The following is a 25,117-nucleotide window of genomic DNA, read 5'->3' on the forward strand; positions in this document are numbered from 1 at the left end:
CTTAATTTGGTTGAGAAATGTTTATTGTAAAAATGGAGTTTCTAATGAAAATAAAAAATTATTTTGTAACATTCTGATACTACTACACCTGAGTTTGATGCCAGCATGGTTTGAAAGTGAAGCTGATACAAGTTTTGTAAAGGATGTTAAAAAACTATAGTATGAAGAATGTAATAATGTTTTAGAAGACACTAAAACTTAAATATTTAGATACTGTATATGAGAAATCACACCAAGCTCTCTTAATTGGGTTAACATTAGATAACCACATCTCAATTTCCAAGCTTCCAAAAATAGGTTAAAAAATTATTTTAGTTTAAGTTGATATTAAAAAGAATAATGCATTGGAAGCAGGAATCCATTCTTTCAGGTTTTAAGAATAATGTTATGACTATTAGATTATCATCAATGACTATAAAGTTAATGTCAAATATCTTCTATTTTCTTGGTGTTTTAACATTCGATTTTTTCATTAGATTAACATGCTAGCTTTTCCTGTCTTTTTGTTCTTGCGTAAGTGAATGATTTATTAGACCTGGTGCTCAATTTATGGGCTTTTCTCATTTCAACTTGAAGAAACTGCAAATATTTATAGAAGATGAATCACATGTATTTGTTCCTAAAAAATGTCAGAATACAGCACTCAAATTAAATGCCGAACAGAAGCTATTCCCTAACACTACATACTGTGGCGATTTAATTTCCACTGACATGTTTTCCTAAACAGTTTTTTCCACTATGATTAATTCCCAAATCAAAAATTACTGAAATCTTTCATTAGCTGTGTATTCACGTTATTAAGTTATAGAAATCTAAACAATCATAAAGAATTTACAAATCACACCTCTAACAACATAGTTGAATTGATTCAGTTAAATGACTCTTACATCCTAAAAAATACGTAGGTTATGTTCAAACTGATTTTCCTTGCTTTTATTTTGCTTGCTTGCTACTTTGAGTGCTTTGTTTAACTCCACAGTAAGATACCAAGTCTAGAAAATTAGAATGCAGAGGAAATGAACCAACAGAGCATACACTCCACAAGGGCAGGGGCCATGGCCAGTTTTACCTGTTAATATATCCCTTCTGTCTAACACAGTCACACTCAAATTTGTGTTGACTCCTATTTAACGTATCACCATGGGGAGGAGGGCAAAACAGCAGAAACTCTTCAAGGCAATTTGGCAATACAGGTACAAGGGCTGACATTTTACATATCCTTTGACTCCAAGTCTACATCAAAGATTATCCTAAAGAAATAATTATATATTTGAGCAAGTGCTTGGATTCTAGAATGTTCTAGGTCCTGAGCTTTTTAAAGTAAAACCCAGCTAACAACCCAATATCCTGGATAGGGTGCCTAGAGTGCCTCCCGCACCATAAATACATGCTGAGTGGCTGCTGCATACCAACCAGAGTTCTGCATGCTTCACCCCAACTCCCAAAAAACGTCTTCAACACTTGCAGCTACCTTGTGAGGTAAGAGACCTGCTCCCATTTCTCATCTCATCTGGTTGACAAAAAGTGAGGGCCAGGGAGGTTAAGTAACTCATGAAAAAGAGGTGCCAGGTTTCAATCTGGCTGCCTGATCCTAGAGCCCCAGTAGTGCCTTCAAAACAATGTTGTCCAAAAAATGGATTTCTTGACTCTCCTGATCTTTCACCCATCTCCTTTTTTGATAACCCTCCTAGGGGACCGTCATCTAAAATTCTCAAAGGCACACTGCCACCAGCTGGCAGGTCTCACTGATTTGGTGGTGCACAAACAGCAAAATCTGTGATAATCTTTAAAATAGAAAAATTACTAAAATACATTTTTCCCAGCATACTACTAGTCTCCTAATTCCTCATTCCTCATTCACAACACTTGCTGTTAGCAGAATTATATTTCATGGTTTGGGAAGACAAATGTGAAGTCCTAAATAATATAAACCAGATGAAGTTTACTTGCAGTGACATGATTCTTTTCATTAAAATTTCTGTGTCCTATCCGGGAGTGGTGGCTCACGCCTATAATCCCAGTACTTTGGGAGACAGAAGCAGGCGAATCACTTGAGGTCAGGAGATGCAGACCAGCCTGGCCAACATGGTGAAACCCCATCTCTACTAAAAATACAAAAATTAGCCAGGCGTGGTGGCACATGCCTGTAGTCCCAGCTACTCTGGAGGCTGAAGTGGGAGAATCGCTTGAACTCGGAAGGCGGAGGTTGCAGCGAGCTGAGATCAAGCCACTACACTCCAGCCTGAGAGACAAAGTGAGACTCTGTCTTTAAAAAAAATATATCTTGTGTCCCATGGCCTATGAGTATGGAGACTGGTTGACCATCACCTGCAGAAATGAAAAGGCAGAATGACCGGAATTACGCCAGGTGATTCCAGGTCCGGAGACAAGGAATTCCTGGGCAAGTACATGAAGCGTGGACATCTCTTGGGGTGCTCATTTGGGAGCAGCGAAGTATAAAAATTCAAAAAAAAAAAAAAAAAATTCTCAATAGGTGCCAGGGTCTCTGAGTCAGGAGCTGGGATAAGTAGTTGGGAGAAGTGGATGGAAAGGTGGCACCTGAGAGGCAGCAAAAGTGGTGAAACTTCTGGTCAAGGCTTGTTTTAGCTTTCAGAAATTAAGTATAAGCAAACAAAAGTAAGCTAGAGAAAAAGAGAAAATACATCTAAAATCAAATGAGCAAGCAGTCAAGATTTTGTTTTATTTTATTATGGCTAGAAAGACACTGTTAGAGCCAAAATCAGCAATGACACTAAAGAAATCCTCTGTGCTTTTCAATATGCAAATATATTTCTTCCAAGAGTTGCCCTGGGGTGATTTCAAGAGTTCATGTCAACTTCTTTTCTGGAAACTTCCTTTTCTTAGTTGTTGTATTCTTGAAGAGCCTGGGCCATGAAGAGCTTGCCTAAGTTTTGGGCAGTGAACTCCTTGATGTTCTGGCAGTAAGTGTTTATCTGGCCTGTGCATTTGAGAAAGAGATAGAGCCATAATGTTCCACAAATTGTAAAATGATCCAGAAAGCTAGTCAAACAGAAAAATCAGCATAAAACAGAATCACCTGTATATTGTTTTGAATCCAGAGTTTATTTTTCCATAAGGGATAAGAAATACAAGTTCTCAAACTACTCCTCAAAAGCTTATCAGCCCTAAGGAGCTGTCAGTCAAAAGGACTGACTAAGTAGATCAAACCAATGCTGTACAACTGAGAAAACAGAGAAAACAGCATTGACTAGCCTTCACAGATAGAAAGGAGATACTAACAATACATCACAGAGCTGCAAACCAGCCAGACCCACTGGACCCAGATGTGAACAAGTATGGTAGGTTTTCAGTTTGTGCTTTGAATATGTTAAGGAGTTTTCCTATGAGTCAAGACAGAGTAAGAGTAGAGAGTTCACTTGAAGAAAGGGCTCCATCATTGCTTTTTATGTCTTTAATGATCTAATCCATCCAACAGTTACATCAGTTACACGCTTCTTCAAAATATAAGGATTTCAATTCTGTTTGAATTGGACCTTTGGGAAGGAATTGTGTCTCATTTCCAAATTTAATTTGTATGTACACTAGAAAATGTTAAGGAATTTGGAATTTCCTCCCACATTACAAACGTATCAGTAGAATTGAGAAACTGCCAATGAGCTTTTGAGTAGGATTTTCACTTTGATAAAATCTTCTCACAGGTTAAGTCTGATTGAATCAAATGGCATTTAGCATTTCTATAAGATTATAGCCAAATAAGGGCATGAATGCCATACATTCAAAATCAAGTCCTAGCACAGGACACAGGACCTCTACTGCTTAAAGGTGGTATTAAACATTAAGTATAACCAGAAAAAGTTCATCCAGAAATATATTCGTGCTGCCACAATTTAAGTCCAAATAAGGGAAATAATTTCCTAAATTCAAGTCAAGTACCAACTGTACAGGGCAGGGCTGGAAGAGGAATAGTAAGAGGACTGAGCTAAGTGATCTTCTGCATTAAGACTATAAACAATTTTTCTGGCTTTCCCTGAAAAAGAACTCATTTTACAAAGTTTATAATGCCATCTCAAAAATGTTTAGAAACATAGGGTGAAGCACTGAAAGGATCTGGACAAAATAACAAACTCTTACAAGTTCTTAGATTTCAGATATTACAGGTGCTAGATTCAAATTCATCTTGTAACTACTGCAAATATACTAGCTTTTATGGCGTGCTTTTCTGTTTGTAAATTTCTCACTGTCTTCTGCTTCCTGAGCAACGAACAAAACCAGCCAGGTTTTGCACGGGGCAACAATACCTGCAATGAGCAGCGAGTCCATCCTGGCAGGGGGCTGTGGCGGTTTGAAGAGTTTGGACAGGTCCTCCTCAGGGAGCGGGGGTTCTCCTCGGCTCTGGCGCTGCATATTCTCCTGCTGGCGACGCTGCTGATACTGAAATTCAAAGGAAAAATGATTTGGTTATATGTCTCCGAGGAGAAAAAAAAAGACGTCCTTCCGCTACACAACCAACAGAACCCTACTGCTCTGAATTACAACCTCAGTTTTTATCAGCGGCAACATTTGGTAACTTACGTCTAAGAAGTTAAATACGCCAATAGTAGAAGAAAATTCCTTTGCTGAAAACTCTAGTGTCTAGAGTTTTCACTCTGAGCTCGCAGAGTCTATAACTAATGATTCAGAAAACAAAACTAGTTATGTAAGTAACAGGGGGCTTAAAGGGAAAGCTCATGATTAGTAAGGTAAAGGGAGTTTCTTTACCATTTATGACAATGGGGTAATAAATGATTCATCCTAATTTTAATGACTAAATAATGAACTACCACACTGGAAATTCTTTCACCTTTACTCCTATTGACCTAAAAATAACAATACAGACTGCTATGTTCACTACTGTTACAACTTTTTTTTCTTTTTGACAGAGTGTCTCACTCTGTCACCCAGGCTGGAGGGTAGTGGCACAATCTTGGCTCACTGCAACCTCCGCCTCCCAGGTTCAAGCAATTTTCCTGCCTCAGTCTCCCTAGTAGTTGGGTTTACAGGCGCCCACCACCACACCTGGCTAATTTTTGTATTTTTGGTAGAGATGGGGTTTCACTATGTTGGCCAGGCTGGTCTTGAATTCCTGACTTCATGATCCACCCGCTTCAACCTCCCAAAGTGCTGGGATTACAGGCAAGAGCCACCACTCTTGGCCTATTGTTACTACTCTTAACAGATAATTGTCTGTACCTTAGCTCCAGAGCTAAGGATGGATACTATTAATAGCTCAGATAATGCTTCAAATACTTTCAAACTCTGGATTCCTATAATTCGCTGAAGAGAAAGTAGGGATATATATAAACTTTTACTATAAACTTATAGATCAACTACAATAAGAGCTAATAGCTACGACTGCTCGCAACAGTGAAGCACATAATATCCCATACACAACCTTAAAATGTCAGGTAATGAGAAACCAAGGTGGGCTAGTAAAAATTTAGTCTTTGGATTCCTAAGAAAATCAAGGGAAACAACAATTCTTTCTAGTGAAGGAAAGTAACTTGCTTTGTGAAGATTCCTGTATTCATTATGGGGTACTCATAGGAAACAAATATTCAATTTGATACCCTGGGTGAGTCCTTCACCTACAGGAAAAACCAGCAGGAAAATGAAATCCAGCTGAGATGATTGTTTTCCTCCTCAGTTTATCAGACATTTGTAACCACTCCCATCTTTTCAGTTAATATATATATATATATATATATATATATATATATATACTGATTTACATATGTTTTCTCAATTCTAAGCTGGCAGAAACAAAGTACTTTAAATTTCACTATATATTATATATGAACTCTGATATTAAGAAAAAATTTAAATACAACATTCTCAGAATCACTTAGTTGCGCTTACAATTCTATATTTAACAACGCTCTGTTTAAAGTACATTGTAATGAACAGAGTAGTCATATATAAATACTACTTTCACAGATAAACATTCTGGAATCAACTTATCTATGAATCAAACGCTAAGAACACTTTAGAGCAGTATAGTCCAAATACAATATTCCAGGAACTGTGAAAACCATGTGGCCTGCAGGCAATATGAATAAAGGTTAAATGGCCAAAGCCATAGATGTGTGCATATGAGAATATTCGGATAATTCCAGGGTTTTTGTCTGTATTATACTATCTACTTCACAGCAGTTGATCTATTATTTCCTATCAAAATTGCTTGCTCTTAATCACAATTGCTCAGTTTTTTAAATGAACTGAAGATTGCTAACTATGCCACAATGAGCCACTGCCATACCAATTACAGTTAGTAAAGAAATGAGCTGTGACATTCTGGAATCTCTTTGCTTCTATTTTCTCAATAAATGTACCTCTTATTTGCACAACCTTGGCATTACAATCTGAGTTTAACAGCTCTTTTTAACACAGGTATGTTTAAGTATAACATGTAAATAACATGTTACGAACATGCCATATAAATAATAATCTTTTAAAAATATAATATAGAGTAACTAGCTAACAGTCAGTGCTTTACCAAAGATAATTTAGGCCATTTTGAACATGACTCTTGAAATACATGAAACTTAGAAATACATGTTTGTTGAATTTTTCCACAATACCAACCTGATGTTTCTGCTGCTGTTGTTTACTAGTATTCCTCATGTATGTGTTGTATTTAACTATATCTTGGCTCATTTCATCCACTCTGTCCATCAGCAACTGTAGATTCTTCCCCAAATGATTGCTGAAATGTAAAGTAAACATACTGACAGGTCTTACTTTAAGTTATACCTTTGCTACTGCTCTAAACAGTTTTAAGATATGAACTTGAACTGGCTTTTGCTAAAAGAATGAGAGCACACATATGCACAAGAGCAAGGGCAGAGGAAAAAAATCTGAGTCAACTTGTTACTAAACTTTCCATACTGAACTTCCAACTATAATCTCAGGGATACCTGAAATAGCTGAGTTTCTTATTGAGAGAGCATAGGTATGTGAGGGTAGGAACTGTGAAACATACCTAGTGAGCCATCTATAATACATATTTCTTACACCAAGTTCAGTATTCCCAAACTCTTTTCATTAACTTACCCCTGCCCAAATGCATTCCATAACATTTAAATCAGTAGTCACAGGAAAGAACCATACAGATTATGACATCTGGCACATGATTTCTCTATCTAGAAGGTTTTAAATGAGCAATGGTAACCTTTATTCTACAAAACCTGATGAACAGGCTCCTTTCCTCTTACTTTTCCCAGAATCTGTAGTACAGTCTTTCATATTTCTTATTCTCTCCAGAAATTTCTATTGCAGCTCAGTTACCAACATCGCTTTATAAAGTAATGTAATGATTGACACAATGACCAGCATATTCACTGATTGCTGCCTGCAACTTACCTCCTACCATGGTAACGCCTGGACAGCTACTATATTTTTAAAATAGCAAGCTTCTAAAGAATAGTGCCCATTCATTAACTGCCAAGAGATATTTACTAAACTCCTATTATGTGCCAGCCTTAGTACTAGAAAACAGGGAGACAACAGTGAATAAGACATACATGTTCTGTATCTTCATTGATCTTATAACTGATTAGGGATGGAGGAGAAAGAGAAGGGGGAAGTGAAGAGACACTTACTTTAGATAGCACAATCAGAATATCTCTTTGAGGAGATGACAGACTGAAAGTGAAAGATGAGCCAGCTATGCCAAAAATCTAAGCAAAAGAAAGTACAAGTCCTGAATGCCTGAGATGAGCAAGAATTAGGCAGATTTGATAACAAGAAGAGGCCTGGCATGGCTAGAGCACAGTGATTGGGTCAGGAAGAGCAGACAAGCACATGTGGGAAGCTCATTAGCACCATACAGCTCCCCAGCAATGTAGTTTGTTGTGAATGAGACCTCACAACTGCAATGTTAATGATACCCTGGAGTTGCACATGTTTACGAAACATTTTGCTTAAATTTTAAAATGATCATTTTGCTGCTATGCAAATAGGCTGGAGAGGAGAAACCAGGAGGTTAGTTAAAAGTCTACTGTAGGGTGTTGGCGAGGATGTGGAAAAATGAAAACACTCATACATTGGGGTGGGAAGGTAAAGTGATACAGCTACTGTGGAAAACAGTTTGGTGGTTCCTCAAAAAGCTAAACCAAATTACCAAATAACCCAGCAATTCCACTCTTACGAATATACCCTATGAATATGTATATACCCTAGGGAATTAAAAATATATACTCACACAAAAATTTATACATGTATGTTAATAGCTACATTATTCTTAATAGTCAAAACTAGAAACAATCTAAAATTCCATCAAATGATGAATATTATATGTCCATATAGTAGAATGTTATTTGGCCTTAAAAATGAATAAAGTACTGATACACCCCACAACATGGATGAACCTTGAAAACATCTGCTATGGGAAAGAAGGTAGACAAATTTATTTATTTATTTATTTATTTATTTATTTATTTATTTATTTATTTTTGGAGACAGTTTCACTCATCATCCAGGCTGGAGTGCAGCGGGGCGACCTTCACCTCCCGGGCTCAAGCAATTCTTGTGCCTCAGCCTCTCGAGTAGCTGGGACTACAGGTATGTGCCACCACATCTGGCTAGATTTTTTCTATTTTCAATAGAGATGGGGGTTTCGCCAGGAACTCCTGACCTCAAGAGATCCTCCCACCTCGGCTTCCCAAAGTGCTGGGATTACAGGCATGAGCCACTGCTCCTGGCCAGGACTCTGTTTTATAAAATATACAGAATAGGCAAATCTGTAGAGATAGAAAGTGACTAGAGGCTGCCAGGGGTTAGGGGAATGGGAATGACAGCTTAATGGGTTTAGGTTCCTGTTCAGGGTGATGAGCATGTTCTAGAGCTAGTAATGGTTGAACAACATTGTGAATATACTAAAAACGACTAAAGTGTATGTTTGAAAAGGGTTTAAATGGTCAATTTTTTCTCCATTTTAAAAACTGCACCTCTGGCAAACAATCTATCGTGACATTACACAGAGAAATTGTGGTGACTTGAACTAGGATGGTGGCAGTGAGCATGGAGAAAAGTGAGCAGAACTGAGAGAGATTCTGGAGGCAGAGCAGGCAATCTTTATTTGCTAGGGGGCACAAGAGAGGAATGGAGGGTGACTCCCAGTCTTCTGGCAGCTGGTTATTACATTTACCGAGAAGGATAAAGGGCTGGGATTACAGGCGTGAGCCACCGCGCCCGGCCGTAAATTTGCCTTTTAATCCCAGCCTGGCACCACCTAGATAACTTTCGTCCAGTAAATGGTCTGATGACTTCACCTGTTGAGGAATCAAGTGCTTCTTTCTTATTTATTTTATTGTGTTGTAATTTTTAAAATCACTTTTAACTTCAAAACAATTCTTCTCTGGATACAGTGTATTTGCTTCTGTTTTACCCTAATTTCTAAATAGTTGATTTAAATTCACTCAGACTTAAGTATTTGAATTTGGCAAGACTGGGGAAAAGAGAGGCAGACAGCAGTCAAAGTGCAATGACTTAAAAACATACTACAAGTCTGGAATCTATCCTCAGGACAGTGGGAAACCAGCTAAAGATTTTAAGTAAAGGAGTAACATGAGCATCTAATTTGCATTTAGCAAGATCATTACAATTTTGAAAGAGGAAAAGGTCAAAAACATGAAGTCAGGAAACTGTGAAAGTAATGAGGAAGAGAAATAAGGTCCTAGACTAAGGCGTTAAAAGTCACAGGAGTAAAACAAAATCGTCCCATGAGTACATGTGTGAGAAGACAGACCCTGAGGGACACGGACAGAGATGAGCAGAGGGTTCACTGTGGAAAATGAGGGGAAACCCAGAAGAGCTATAGTTTCACAGGCTCCTAGGAAAGGATCTCAAGAAGAAGGCCTTATCAACATTATTACGTGCTGAAGAGTCTAAACTACTCAGTGACGCAGTGACATCAAAGTCTTTTGTGACTTTGGAGGGAGGTCTTACTACATACAATGGGTGGAACACTACAAACTGTCGTCAATCACTGGGAAATCAGTGGGAAATGAGGAAACAGTGACATCAAAATTCTATCGAGAAGTTTGATTATGAAACAAATAGAAAAATTCAGCAGAAGACAAAAGGAGATGGGACACTAATGGCATGAGATCAAAAAGTATTCTTTTCATAAGTTTTCTTTTGAGATGGGGGACATAAACAAGTTTAAATGTCTTTGTTTTTAGGAGATGCATGCTGAAGTATTTAGGGGTTAAAAGTCATGTCTACAATTTACTTTCAGATGGTTCAGAAAGAAAAAGTGGTGTTTATGTATGTAGATAGAGTGCAAACGTGGCATCATATACAATTGGTGAATCTAAATGAAAGGTTTATGGATGGATGTTCACAGTGTTTTTCTTTCAAATTGTCTAAAGAGTTGAAAATTTAAAAATAAATTTTTAATTGGAAAAACAAGCCTATAAAGATTTAAAAAAAAAAAAAAACTAGTATAGAAAGAAACTGAAAATCTATGAGGAAGGAAGGAGTACATCAATCTAATGAGGTCCTGAGAACGCAAGAAGACAGGGGGCACCAGCTTCAGATTTCTGATCCTTTCATTTTTACCAATGAGGAACGTGAAGCCCAAAGGGCTATGTTAAGTATAAGAAATGTCATTAGCTACACGATTAGTTGTTAAGTCATTTATGTCATTAACTGCAAAAGGAAATCAGAGAAAGAAAAGATCGTCACCAATGCTGTGGCTGGAAGGTTAAGGGGAAAGCAGTGACAGTAGGGAAAAAATAACAGCACAGGAGAGGTACTGTCATATGCAGAGAAAAATCTATTATTTATACCCAGACCTTAACTCTTGGAGGTTGTTTACAGTAATGAGAAAGGCACTACTAAAACAGACTCACTGTTTCTACCAGAAAAGTCTTTAATATAAAGTACTATTATTATCTGCTGCAAGTATATGAAGTTATTGTGAAAGAACACTGCCACAAGGACAAATATGCGGACTTTACGTATTTCATAACTTTTATATTATGATAATGCTCTTCGGAGAAAACAAATCAGAAACACACACACACACACACAAATCTGTGTACTACAGGCCTTAAAAGGGCATCAGAAATTAACACTGACAGAAAATCAGACCACTACCAAGACCAACTTTGTGAGAATCTTTTCAGTACCAGTTTACCTAGGATGCTGAAACAGGGACTTAACTGTTAGGAGTTTCAGTAACATTGCCTTTTCTTTTATTGCCAAGCAAATAAAGAACTGAAAACAGATAACTTAAACAGATGTGAACCAGCACATGAAGTGTTAAGTCTGCTCTGGCTACAGTATCAATTTATGCTTATAATCCTTAATGTATGATGCCCACCCTTAGTTTACTTTTTTTAAAAGAGGAAATAAAAACAGAATTGTTTTATATGTGTGAAAAGCTGAACGCCTGTGTTACACATTTTTAAAGACTAATAAAGGCTGTTATGGAATAACTATTGCTAGAACTTCTACCTAATAAAATGAAAATCAAAAATTAGAATTTTTCAACAAAAGCAAATGCAGTATGTTTTAGTTGTCACACAGAACAAATTTATCAGTCACATCAAAGAAACTAGTGCCCATGTATAGGCTCTGAAAGGAAAGACCAAGTTTAAGCACCTGCATAAGAAAGATTTCTGATGAGGTTTCTTATAAAAATTTTTATGGCAACTGGCCTGAGCCATCATCACACAACTACTGTTAGAAATTAAAAACTGAGATGTACAAAACGTTATCTTTCTTTTAAAATACTATAATCGATTTGGTTCAATGTAAGAGTCTAGTAGCAAAAACGCACTGCTTCAAGGTTGCTTCATTCTTCTTCCTCCTAACAGAACACCAATTTACACTTTCAATAATTTCATGTGGAAAGCAAAGAAATGGGGCCTCTTTTCCTCATTTACATAAAAATACAGAAGACAAAAACTATAATAAAATATTTGTCTAGGTCTCAGTTGCTAGGGCAAACTCAGAACATTTTCTTGTTTATTATAAATGCTGCTTTGGACAAACGGACATTACAGACCGGCTCATTGGCAATGTTAAAGCACCATCAGGGATGTATTTCTTTTGTATGCTCAATAAAGGAAGCCTGGGAAAAGGTGAAGACATGAATTATGTAAGCAAAGTTTTCATGCAGTAAATTTAAAATTATTATATAACTATATACTTAATACATCAAATTGTAACCTTGTATGCTGAAAAATGTTCTTAGCTAAACGCTTTAAATACAGGTGTGCCGAGTGTGTTTGTAAAAACAATAAAGAAAAATATGACCTTCTAAAATAGACAAATTAAAGGACTATTATGAATATATGTTTGCAGTCAAACAGTACACTCTTTGGTGCCAAATTAGCCTTGCAACCTGGCTATGTTACTTAGCACTCCATTTACATTCATCGTCCATCTCCCTGCCCTGTTAAGACTTTCTTGTGGCCTTTTGATCAATTAATGCAATGGAAGGTGGCGCTTCAACCACAGTCCTACCCATGCCAGAGCATGAAGAAGAACATTGATGTCTCTGGCCCTTCTGGGTTCATCCCACTTGCCTTATCTCCAGGAAGTACAAAGTCTGTACACTTTTTTTTTTTTTAACAAGTCTCTAAGATAACTAGAAATCTGATAAATAATTTAGTCTGCTTCAAACTGGTTGCTTAAGAAAACACACCTTGTTTCTTTCAGCCAACAAGCATATATTGATTCGTTACCTACTCTGACCATTTAATTTCATTCCACAGGTCTGCTGCTAGCCTCCTTCCACCATAGACAAAATAATCACTAACATAACGCTCAAAGGGCATTTAAGAGGAGCTATACATGTGGCTCTATTCACATTTCTGTTAAGAGTAATAGATGAAGGGGGAAATAAACATTAATTTCACAAAGGGAACAATACTTCCTTTTGGAAACCTCAGTCTGCATTTTACAAATATAATAAACATTATCTCAGCAACTAGATAGCTAAGGCAGTTATGCTGGAGGAAATCGTATCACCAACTAAAATAGCTGAAGCCAGTATAAGGTTCAGAAAATTCAAATTTTAGTTGAAAACTCAAACAACTGGAACTTTACAACTGCAAGAGTCTGCCTCTGAACAAGGGCAAGTACAGCCAGTAAAAGAAAAACGCATTTCTGTTCTTTTCCTGAGCATTATTAAACATCCAGACATAATACCCTAAGCCTCTTAGGATCGTGTACAAGAAATAAAGCTGAGCCATATAAAAAAGCCCTCCCTCATGGGCACTGACCTTATCAAAGCACAAATGATACAGCAAAGAAGGCAGCAGAGGGTTCTTCTAATATGAGCAATTAGTATTCAAACAATGTGTCATTTCATATGATCAGTTTGGCGTTTTTCCCTGAGATCCTAACAAGGCCAGACTATTACTCCATGTTATTACAGGTTTTAAGAACCTATAAATGTTCTTAAGTAATTGTTTTCTTGTTTCACAGGTAAAGTTTATGTGAAAGAATCTTTTGCAGAAAGTTCTAAAAAAATGGGACTTTTGATTAGGCAGGGCCACTTACCTGCTGGCAAGGCTGAGCAACTCATGTTTATCTGCAACAGCTGACTTCTTTTCAAGTTCCCACATTAGGACATTGATCAGATGTGAATTTTTAATTACAATCGGCACTTCTTCAAACATGTACTCAAAGGTGATATTTGCTTTTTTCAAACTGTGAAGCATGTTAAAAATACTTTAGTCTGATGGTCAAAAGTAGGTGCTAAATTGACTATTTCATAAAATTTACCTAATTATAGGCCCTATCCAATATCTTTGTTTCATTAACACTCTTAAAAAAAAAAGTAGAGAAACTAGAGTTTTACAGAGTCAAGCATAAGTTAGGTCATTTGAGTAACTTTGAAAATGATCTGAATTTGAGCTAAAGCCCAGAAAATAAGATTCTTGGCAGAAGAAACTACTCATTCTTTGTAATCAGGTATCTTTAAAATTTCACTGATACTAAAATGTAAACGTCACAGTAAGTTATGCTACACAACCTACATCTACAACTTAATTTAAAATAGCTAGAAATGAGAAATACTCTATTTCTTGAAAAGTTCATTTTAAAAGCCTCTTGAATTAAGAGTTTAACAAGTAGCAGAACACTCAAGGAGACTCCAGATACAATAGTTAGAACACGCCAAGAACACAGTTTCTCATAGTTTAGTTATAACTACCACATCCAGGAATTGTCCATGAGGTAGCTTTTCTTTTAAAATTCTCTGTACCTTAACTTTTTAGGAGCCAAATGGGAAACTAGAGATGAACTGTCCTGCATGAAGTCAAAGCCATTAATTTTGATTCAACAGGAACTAAAAATTTCTATAATTAACAGAAAATGGAAGAATTCTAAGTATTTAATTGATTTAAAGTAAATATTACAACGCCATTAAATAGGATCCCAAAACAGCTCCATCCATTAATTCTCTGCATACCTGTCACCCATAAAATTGCCAATAAGCCACATTCTTTAACAAATTCTTAAAATATTTATATCTTTCCCACCCCCTCATTAAACAAGAGTTCGGAAAATAAGACACACAGCTCACAACCAGTCTGACACAGAGCTTACAACCTGACAGCCACTGATCACTCTTTCCACCTCCCTTTATTCAATCATTTATTTCTTCGAATCCGGTAGCTAATTAATTCCCATTCTAACTGAATTCACCCTTGCTGAGAACAACAGATGAGACATTCCCTAAAGAATAATTTAAACATAGAAAGGGATAGAGCAAGCAGCACTCGGCATGCAGAAAACTTCTACAGTCCACATGGCAAAAGCATTACTACACCACAACCGAGGATTCAAGAGACGTGGCAAAGAAAAATCTTAACAGAAAAATACCCAACCCTTTACCAGATGCCCCCAAACACTTACGCTTCAGGGGAAAAATCCTTTTCTTTACAAACTTCCATCAGTTTAGGAGTCAGTCTGTAAGCCTTTAGTGAGAGAGACCCTTGGGCAGTTTTTATGGGATCTCAAACAAGGAAAGAGAAACAAATTACTAAGAATTTTGTCACTACCATGCTTGAATAGCATTGGTTCTAGGCACATTCTGTTGCATATCACACAATCTTTGCAAAATAAAGATCAAAATAAACAACCAGAACACAATTTGAAGCGGACTCAAACCACTATACAGCAAGTAGCACTCGAAAATGCAGGAATACTTCTATCTATCCTACTTATTATGATAGAGTAATTTCCTCTGTCAAAAACTAAACATACAAGAGTTATTTTCAAATTCATTCCTCAGCAAGAACCAGTAATCTTGCTGAAAATTGAATGTATCATATGTTCTAGACATCTTGTATAATTAGGAAATCACTGATAAATATTAAACATGAAAATCCACTGCATATACTTGGGTAGCTCTTCATTCAACTTAAAATGAATAGCCCTGCACACAAAATTTATCCATCCTAATAATCACTGTTCACATTTCTTCGTTAAAACAGATTGTAAAAACCATTCAAGTCAAACTGCTATCACAGAAGTGTCTTTTTGGAGAAACTAATTTTGTCAAAACTAACCGCTGAAACACTCCATGCGTAAGGGAGCTTAGCACTTGCTGCATGATAACGGCTCTGGCATGCCAATATTCGCCTAAAACCTGTGTTAACATTCATGTTGTCTGAAACTTAACACAGTGAAACTTTTTGCAATAGGTGATAAAATGAAAACCAAAATAGATTGAAACAAGTGGAAAATTCATCAAGGTCTGATGATGCAATGTTTCCAGCCAATATAAGTACACTTTAACAACTTGTTCTTTACTGTAATCCAATTGTTAACATACTGAAACAATTTTGGGGCAGCTCATAAGATTGATCGTATTCATTAGTATTTTTTCTGACAGATACTCAGGACGTTACATTTACTTCTCAGCTGGAAACTATATGCAAGTCTGCCAGATATGGCAAACTGTGAGTGTTTGGGGAGGGGGAAGGCTATAAAGCTGTTAAATTGCCTACAGTTCTGATACAGCACAGAACATCTGGTCTGGAGAGCTTGAGGAAACACCATTAAATAGGCCGAAAAGAAAAAAATCTTTGTGCTAAGAAACAGTCCAGGTTTTGTACACTGTTGTCAGAGGTATAAAAAAAAACTTGGCACACTGTATTATGATTGGTCAGTCACGTACAGAGCCAGACACTCTAGCAATCGGGGTTTGTTAGACATCTGGTCTAGTTCCACCAGCCCCTTCAATGAGGGAGGGGAGATGGAGGAATAAAAATGAAGCAGCTACTCCAGCATTCCAAAATGTACACATCAGGGCTCTGATAGCAAGAAAAATAAACAGAAAGAAGGAAACCCTGTCTAGACTGAGCTGCTGCTGAGGCTGCTGCAGAAACAGGGTTGGTATTTACTTGAGAAGGCCTGCCAGACTGCTCTTAGAGGCAAAAAAGACAGAAAGCAAAAATAGTAGTAATAATATTAAGGGAAAAAAAGAATAATAAACCTCCTACTAACCATAAATGAGAACGACAGATTCTTCAATGGCATGCTGGTAACTGAACTGAGAGTCCAGGAGCGCCCGGGTAACGAATGAGCCATAGTATGTGGACTGGTACCAGCCCACATGAAGATGATCAATGTTTACATGGCGAAGGCTCCGCATCATTTCCATCTGATACTGGACTGGATGATGGGGAATAGGAAATTAAAAGAAAAAACTTTTTAATGATGTTACTAACATTAAAAACAAGCCTTTTTGGAAACAAATGTCTACATAACAATTTATTAGCATTAGGGAACAGGAGTCCAGATTTAAAATTCATTCAATTCATATATAAAGCAAAACAAAATTAGGCTTTTAAATCATCGGGTTTCCTTTTATTTAATGAAAAAATATTTTGCAGAAAATGTATTACACACAATATTAATGCCTTGTTGTAACAAAAGAATTATTAAATGTGGCTTCTACTCCCCTTTTTGAAACTCTCAAAATAGTAAATGTTTAAGAAAAATTTGTATAATTACTAAATTGGTTGGTTGTAAGAAGTTTCATTTGAATTAATAAAAGAGGAAGAGTTATCAATCTCTTGTTCAACACAGCTTTTAGAGCTGAAAAACTAAAACCATTAGGAAAACTAAGGGGAAACAATTAACTACCAACCACACTGCTTATATATGAAGAGGATACAGGCTGCAGCTGATTCAAAATACAAGAATACATTTTTGCCTTCATCTGGTGCCCCCTGCTGCATATGCTAAATTTTTTAAAGAATTATTTTTTCTTGTTTGTGTGTTCCTTTGTTAAGTAACAGACACTATTTTTTCCTTAGAATAAAGTTATATTTTAATGACCATGTATAGAATGAAAAGCTTTAGTGACTTTTACTTTTTGTCAAATTAATGACTACAATGTATAATGACTATAATGTATACTATATTAAAGCAGCATTACCAGAAAAACAGATTAAAACAATATAACAAATGACATTTTAAAAAGCAATATAGCACAATAATGCACAACAAATGTATAATACAGGAGAAAGCTTTATAGTCAACATAATAGCCATGCTACTTCTATTATTATTATTAATTATTATTATTAATGAGACAGGGTATCACTCCCATTGCCCAGGCTGGAGTACAATGGCATGATCTTGGCTTACTGCTGCCTCCGCCTCCCGGACTCAAGTGATTCTTTTGACTTAGCCTCCCAAGTAGCTGGAACTACAGGTGGGTACCACCACACCCAGCTAATTTTTGTATTGTATTTTTGTAGAGATCGGGTTTCACCACGTTGCCCAGCCTGGTCTCGAACTCCTGGGATCAAAGGATCCACCCACCTCCGCCTCCCAAAGTGTTGGGATTACAGGCATGAGCCACTGGATTCGGCCCCAAACTCTTTCTATTATAATGAACACATGACCATGCTGAGTAAATGTATTTGCTTAACTTGAAACCTGTTTCATTTTCAAAATTCTTACTCAAGTTTTAGCAAAAGTTATACATCTGTCATTCTTTTGGTTAGAGCACTATGGTTTTACAAAGCCAACAAGACTCAGGATCATAAAGTATAAAAGAGTGTTCCTCAGATGGACACAGTCTGATTTTTCATTACTTGTAGGGGAAGAAGTTATAAATCTGCTTATCCCAAGGAAGGTTACAGTTCTCATGCTAAAAGATGGCAGTCAACTCATCAACTGCTCAAGAATTGTGTGTTTTTTGAGGGTTTTTGTTGTTGTTGTTGTTATGTAGAAAAGCTTAAAAAAAAAAAAAAAAAAAAAAAAAGGTTATTTTGCCACTATCTGAAGAGACTTTCTTAAGCCTATGGCAACGCTGCAACAGAGCTGGAAGCTACACTATTGTCAAGATGCACACAGTTTAAGTGCCTGTTTTGAAAGTGGGCTCATTCATTCATAAAAAGGAAAACCAGTGTTAATATAGAGGAAGTTAGGCTACCAAGAGTATGGGGGAGAAGGTGATACTAATACACCAGACACTTTACATACTAAGCCAGTGTTTCTGTATACTTATGAATAAAATACAAAAACAAAGTCATATAATCTATGCTATACTCTAAACCACCATTTCTACCTTAGAAATCTATTTTATACATAGTATGATAGCTTGAAAAAGCACTATGAAATATGATAATCTTACACCAATTATTTTTTATCTTCATATTTTATTTCTCTAGCATGTAAGAGGAACCTCACCCCGCCCCCCCAGCTAGTTTAACAGATTCACATCAACCACATAAATTTGGCAAGTGGGACAGAGTCATTGCTATGATCTCCTTCTGTTTTGAAATTCCATAATTCTTTTAAATCAGAGTAAAATCACTGATTTGGCTAATAAATTTTAATTAAATTTAATTTACGAGTGAAAAGTCCCAGTTTATTATAAGTAAAATGGGAGCTGAAACTAAATTTGCTATTTATTTTAAAAGGAAAGGGAAGAGGAGAGATTATTAAGCAACTGACAGAATAAGTAAGATTTTTAAAAATCTTTTTTTTAAATCAATACTTACGAAACATATTATTCAATTTAGCTACAACATAAGCAGAGGTTAGAGTCTGCCGACGTGTAATAGCAGAAAAGAAAGACTTGGAATATAGAGGTTGAGGTTCTCATGCCAGCTCTGAGATTTCCCCTGTGAGGATCTTGCTGTACATTTAACAATTCTTCTCTGATATTTAATTTTCCCATCTCCAAAGAGATCTGAGAACCCAATCCCAGTCAAAACGTCATTATTCCACATTGTTCATTGGATATACTAATTATAAATAAAGAACTTTATATTAGCTAGAGGGGCTTCCAGCATGTATTATGATTTAAAATAAAAATACATTCCTCTGAAAAATATTCTATAATCTTGCTAAGTCTCTCCTCAAATACAAGAAATTCTCTAACCGCATTTCAGGATACATGAGGTAAAATCTCCAAGATTAGTAGCAAACTTCCAAATTTCTTCTTTATCCAGTGTCTTACCTATTCTGCAGCACCTCTGATAAGGATAAGAATGAAAATGAAGTGTTCCCCTCAACTAGGGAAGAAAGTCAAGAAAGCCTATAGCCATGTGGAGATACCACTGCTCCAACATATTTCTAGGGACTGAGGAGTAAAGAGAGATCAGCTTCTTTATTAGGAGGAATGAGGTGAGCATTTCCATTTCCTCTTCCATGGTTTAGAATATGACAAAACATTTTGCAAGATTTTGGACACATTTATAAGTCGTTAAGAGTTTTTCATATCACCTAAATATCAGAATAAAGGGGCTAAGAGCAACGATTGGTCAATTAAGAAAATCACTTCAAAAATGTACAATGTACTAGAATTTCACTAATAAACAATGTATGTGTTGGCCTAATCTACGTAAAGTGCCAGGAGATTCTCTATCTTGGTTTGGACTTACCACCCCAGTTTTAAAATTAAAACAAAACCTTTTTTTTTAAGTGCCCTCTCAGAGGCATTATATAAAGAAAGGACCTAAACAGTCTGCAAGTGAGTCTTAAAAAGGTGGGGCTGCGTATGCTAGAGCTCCGAAATGAACCACAGTGCACACAGGCCCAGTTCTCACCATGACTGCTCACATGAAGTGCCAAAAAATGCAATGTTTGAAGAAAAGAGCTCACTTTGATTTAATAAGGTAAAAAAAAATTATAATACTGTTTCTGTTTATTATAAGCCAAGGAACAAGAGACACAACTCACAAACAGCCATGTGAACTGCGTTATCTCTGTACACTTTCAGGTCTGTGTCCCCATTCTTTGAATCCCTTCTCCCTTCACCCCCAGTTTCTCCTCCTCTTCCCATTCAAATTTTCAAAAAGTAGAAAGCCAACTCCTGCAAAAGCTTCCTGGTAAACCTAAGTAGGGATACTAAATGAACAGCAACTGTCCCAGTGACCTGAGTCAAAACCATGCTCCTGGCAGGCACCATCAATGGAGCTAAGCTGCCACACCAGCTGACATGTATTTCCCCCTCTGGACTATGGTAGGGACAAGGGAACAATCGTGAAATGATGACATGCCGGTTAAGTTTTACACAGGAAGTAAGAAATGGTCGTTCCAGATTCCAATCTCCTGGATGAACACCCTTGCTTTTGTGGCTACGCTAGTTTCTCTCAGGAGTTACACTGGGTGGGTATGTAAGGTGAGCACAAAAGACCCAGTTTGGCTACAAAACAGACAAAACAAGGGAGGGGAGAAGCCTCTGCCTACCTGGAATTGTCTTGTGATGATGATGCCATGTCACAGCCCACAGGCACTGGTGACTGTGAGGTAATGCTCTTTGCCTCTTCATATGCAGGCAGTCCTCACATTTCTGGCTGATTTTAAAAGGAGGGTATTTCACTCCTGAGAAATAAGGCTCAGGAGTGGCTCACACCTCAGAAGGAAGAGAATCATGTCCAAAGAAACAAAAGGAAAAAGGAGGAGGAAAAGAAAAAAAGGCTCCTTGACTCGAAGTGCCAGTTGCCTACTGCTGTGTTAATGCAGACCAATGAAGAAACAGGCACTGATTGGCAAATTTGCAGAGTTGGTCCAGGGTTAGACAAGCTTCAATTTTTGTTCTAAAGTTCTCATATTTAATGGAAGTCAAAAGAGCAATTTCTACCAATGACATTCTCTTCTGAGTTAATGTCTAAATATTCCTGGAGAAATTTTCCAAAGATGAATGGCAAGAGGATAATCCTTTAGGGAGAGAGAACTATTTTAAAATTCATAATGTTTAAGAGAAGGACTTAGTAGAAAATAACCTTTTAGGCATTCTTAGTACAAAAAAGCAAACATCCCCACTGAGGAAAAGTAGTATGCAACACATAAATTTCAAAGACAAACTGGTCGGCTGGGCCGTGGCTCATGCCTGTAATCCCAGCACTTTGGGAGGCTGAGGCAGGTGGATTACTTGAGGTCAGGAGTTTGAGACCAGCCTGGCCAACATGGTGAAAACTCATCTCTACTAAAAATACAAAAATTAGCTGGCATGGTGGCAGGCGCTTGTTAATTCCAGCTACTTGAGAGGCTGAAGTGGGAGAATTGTTTGAGCCCAGAAGGCAGACGTTGCAGTGAGCCGAGATCACGCCACTGCACGATACTTGGCAGTAAGCCGAGATCATGACCAGTGCACTGAGCGACAGGGCGAGATTCAGTCTCAAAAAACAAACAAACAAACAAACAAAAAAGACAAACTGGTCTTTACTATTAAGCCAACTGAAACTACTAATACAAAAAGTCACACTTGGACGCAGTTGAGCTGGTGCTACAAAATTTGGAAGGATTATAAAAATGAGAAGTTTTATAAATCTCTTCAACTTCTGCAATTGTTTTAATTGGTACGCATGTCCCAAGCAAAGGAAAGCCTGCTTTACAACACTGAATAACTGCTTGAAGTTCAGCACCAGTATATTCATATTCAGTTTTTCCAGATAACCTCTTTGCAAAACAGTCCATTTTAAAGTGCCTAGAGCTAATCTGTCTTAACTGAGGTGAACTGTCCAATAACTATCCCTTTCAAATATCAACCACATTTGTTGGGATTTCTCTTGTTTGACCGTCACATATGAAAACACTGAAAATAATATGCTGTCTTACATTTAAATGTTATATATATCTGGAGTTGCAATGGCAACCAACCAAGCAAGAGTATGAGATCCAAGTGCTCCTGAAGATCACTGGAAAGGACAACAGAGTAGACGCTTTTCAGTTCAGCAGAAAAACTAACCAGCATTCTTCTCACCTTCAATTCTTCATCCTCATTTTTAAAAAATCATCTTTTTGATTGTATTATTTTAAGTAAGCCCTCGTGAAATACAATTTCTCACTGAAAAACAGGAACAAAGAATTGCCACCGATGGATAGGCTGGGATGAGGATTAAGTGGAAAACTAAAAATGGAGCTTATTCAAACTCGAAAACTCAAGATATGTCCAGTAGATCAAGAAAAAAGAAGTGTTTTGCAGATATGTTATTAGGGAACTCTTAATGAACAAAGTCATTTAACTTCTAAAAATTAAAAACAATTTAAGAATCTACCATCTAATGACTTAATATTTTACCAAATAAATCCAAATTATTTAAAAATACAATAAAATTATTTCTAAAATAAACATAGCCTGCAGGGAAAGAGTAGAGCTAGGCACAGAGAAATAAACTACCACTTAGTGAGCACTTATTATGTCAGACTTCCTGCTAACTGTTCCACATGTTATCTAACTTTGTATTTCTCACAATAACTCTAATGAGCTAATCATGATTATTGAAATCCTTTTAGAAAAGCTGTTTACCATAGCTATGACTTCAGACTCTGACTCCAAAGGCTAGCCAGCCACCCATTTTGAGAGCCTCATTACTTCCTATTGGTGAAGTATACAGTAAATTATTTCTGAATCATTGAAGCACAGCACAAATACAAGAGAAATACACAACAAATTTCTAGGTTTTCAGAAATCACATCTTGTGTATATTTGATATTAAATTAATCAATAATTTAGCAGTACCAGTAAAATTTTAAGTGATAAAACCACCACCAAAGATTGTTAAATACTACAGTTGATAATTATCACAAATACATAATCAAACTCCTAAAACGCTGCATTCTATGTTACTATTTGAGGCTTGTGCCATGACTACTTTGTAACTAAATACTGGCTTAGATCAAAGATGACCTGTACAGGTATACAGACTGAACAGAGACCAGATCTAGTTTTTTTTTTTTTTTTTTTTTTTTTTTTTTTTTGCAGCAAAAAAAACAAAGCTCAATCAGGAGATGCAAATAGCTTAAAAAGCAAGCAAACAAACAAAACCCCACAATGTCCCAGAAACAAACCAATGATCTCAACAAATACGACAGGGAGGTGGAATGCATAAAAACCTCCTATCTGTTCTGGCATGAGAGCTAACCAAAGTAGGACTTTTAAGAATGTAATTAGAGGCCTCCTTCCCAGCTGCAACACGGGACACGAGTGAGCACTAGGCTGTGAACAGTGAATGCTCTGTGCCATTATTTAACAAGACAAACTTTATTCTGTGCTTTCCTCTTCATATCAGACTTTTTGCCAAGCTGCACATACGTTTCAGGCAACATTCAAAGCTACTAGCAGATGTAGACTTAGGCAAACAGAATGTGCATTTGAAAAAAGAATTAAATAAGAGTCTACTTTGGGTGGAAAGAATTATGGAGTACACAAATTCCTTAAAACGTCCATATTCTCTGCATCCAGTCTGTACCACGTATTCATCTCGTTTCAATTAATACATGTTATTAATACCAACCTGTGACTGCTTAAAAATTTTAGTAACAGTTCAATTTTTCACAATGAAGTGTCCAATATAAGTTCTATTCTACCTAGACACTAATCTGTTGTATTGTAAAAGAAGTAACAAAAATACTGCCTTTCTTAATAATCTTACAGAAATATTTTTTAAAATCGTGGGTGGTTTAATGTCTTCTTTGAAGTGTTTATGAATTCTGAAAAAATATTTTTTTTTAATGCCAAGCTGGGGGATAATGGAATGGGAATTGGGTGGGGGCAGGCACTGTTGTCCTATTTTATCTTTAAAACTAGTAATAACTTTGACAATTATTAGAAATCAGGTATTTTGAGGTTTTCCTGTGTCTCAAGAAGTCTTCTATGAAACAAATTGGATTCTTCACACAAAATAACACTTACATCCTGTAACAAATTTATATTATCTTCTTAACCAAATCATGAAATAAAACCATGAGATCTTATTTCTTTGAGGTTATATGAATCTGAAATACATAAATATATTTATGGCCTTGGTCATGAAAACACATATACACAGTGGAAGATAGAGAGCCATCAGGAAGTTAATTGTGTGTCATTTGAGATGTGTTTATACAAACAAACTGAATTTACCTGGAAGGGCTCACCATGAAGAACTCTCACATAAAGAACAGCTTACTGACCAATGCTACCTCTTGCTACAACTAAGAGCATGGTATGTTAGAAGACAAAATGACAATCTTTAGTGTTAGACAAAAAAAAAAATATTACACTATGTAATAGGCTCTTTCACGAGGACAAGTAACACCTCCTGTCATATTTCCCAGGTACTAGGTTAATGTTAGGACAGAGGTGCTGAAAATATTCCCAAAGAATGGAATATTTCAAAAACGTGATTGCTGTTAATGTACTTGAAAAAAGTCACAACTATTGGGAAAGTATACGTGTGTGTGCATGCACCTGTGTGCATGTGTGCACACTCTGCCCCATCCACAAAGGACCTGAGATAGCTTGCATTAAACGATACAAGTGGTAAGTAGTACCAGAACCACAAAACATCTAAATTAGAATATAGAAAGTAGAAACTGAAGGAGAGGCAGAGACCAGAACAAAGTGAATCAGGCCATGGATATTCTGATTAAAACATACAATTCGGCTCCAAGCCAAATCAAAGCAAAAAGGAAAACATGGTCATTCATATCCAAAGGGAGACAAATATCAGATCTTAAAGCAGGTAAAACATTTCCTAGTACTTAACCCTAAATGAAATTAGTTTAACCCTAAAATGAAATTTTCACGTGGGGCTTCAATGAAAACTATTTTAAGACATTTCTGTTATAGAAAAATCATGCTTGATTTGCCTTTCCTATAAATCTCAGTTTCTAATGTAAATCAA

At 36.6% G+C, this 25,117-nt stretch overlaps 1 protein-coding gene across 1 annotated transcript in view; it reads right to left on the reverse strand.

Moving 5' to 3' along the window:
* Positions 1 to 2,687: 2,687 nt before the first annotated feature.
* Positions 2,688 to 25,117, reverse strand: part of EIF3H (eukaryotic translation initiation factor 3 subunit H) — a 108,113-nt gene continuing 85,683 nt past the window's right edge. Inside the window, exons 3-8 of the mRNA XM_008001406.3 lie at positions 16,492 to 16,659; positions 14,896 to 14,995; positions 13,537 to 13,686; positions 6,604 to 6,724; positions 4,281 to 4,413; positions 2,688 to 2,959 (exon numbers count right to left, since the gene is read on the reverse strand). Of these exons, the coding sequence (XP_007999597.1) occupies positions 2,862 to 2,959; positions 4,281 to 4,413; positions 6,604 to 6,724; positions 13,537 to 13,686; positions 14,896 to 14,995; positions 16,492 to 16,659 (770 nt within the window). The 3' untranslated portion in view covers positions 2,688 to 2,861. The remainder of the gene's footprint in view (positions 2,960 to 4,280; positions 4,414 to 6,603; positions 6,725 to 13,536; positions 13,687 to 14,895; positions 14,996 to 16,491; positions 16,660 to 25,117) is intronic.

Source organism: Chlorocebus sabaeus, chromosome 8 (genome assembly GCF_047675955.1).
Source record: "Chlorocebus sabaeus isolate Y175 chromosome 8, mChlSab1.0.hap1, whole genome shotgun sequence".
Classification (NCBI taxonomy): domain Eukaryota; kingdom Metazoa; phylum Chordata; class Mammalia; order Primates; family Cercopithecidae; genus Chlorocebus; species Chlorocebus sabaeus.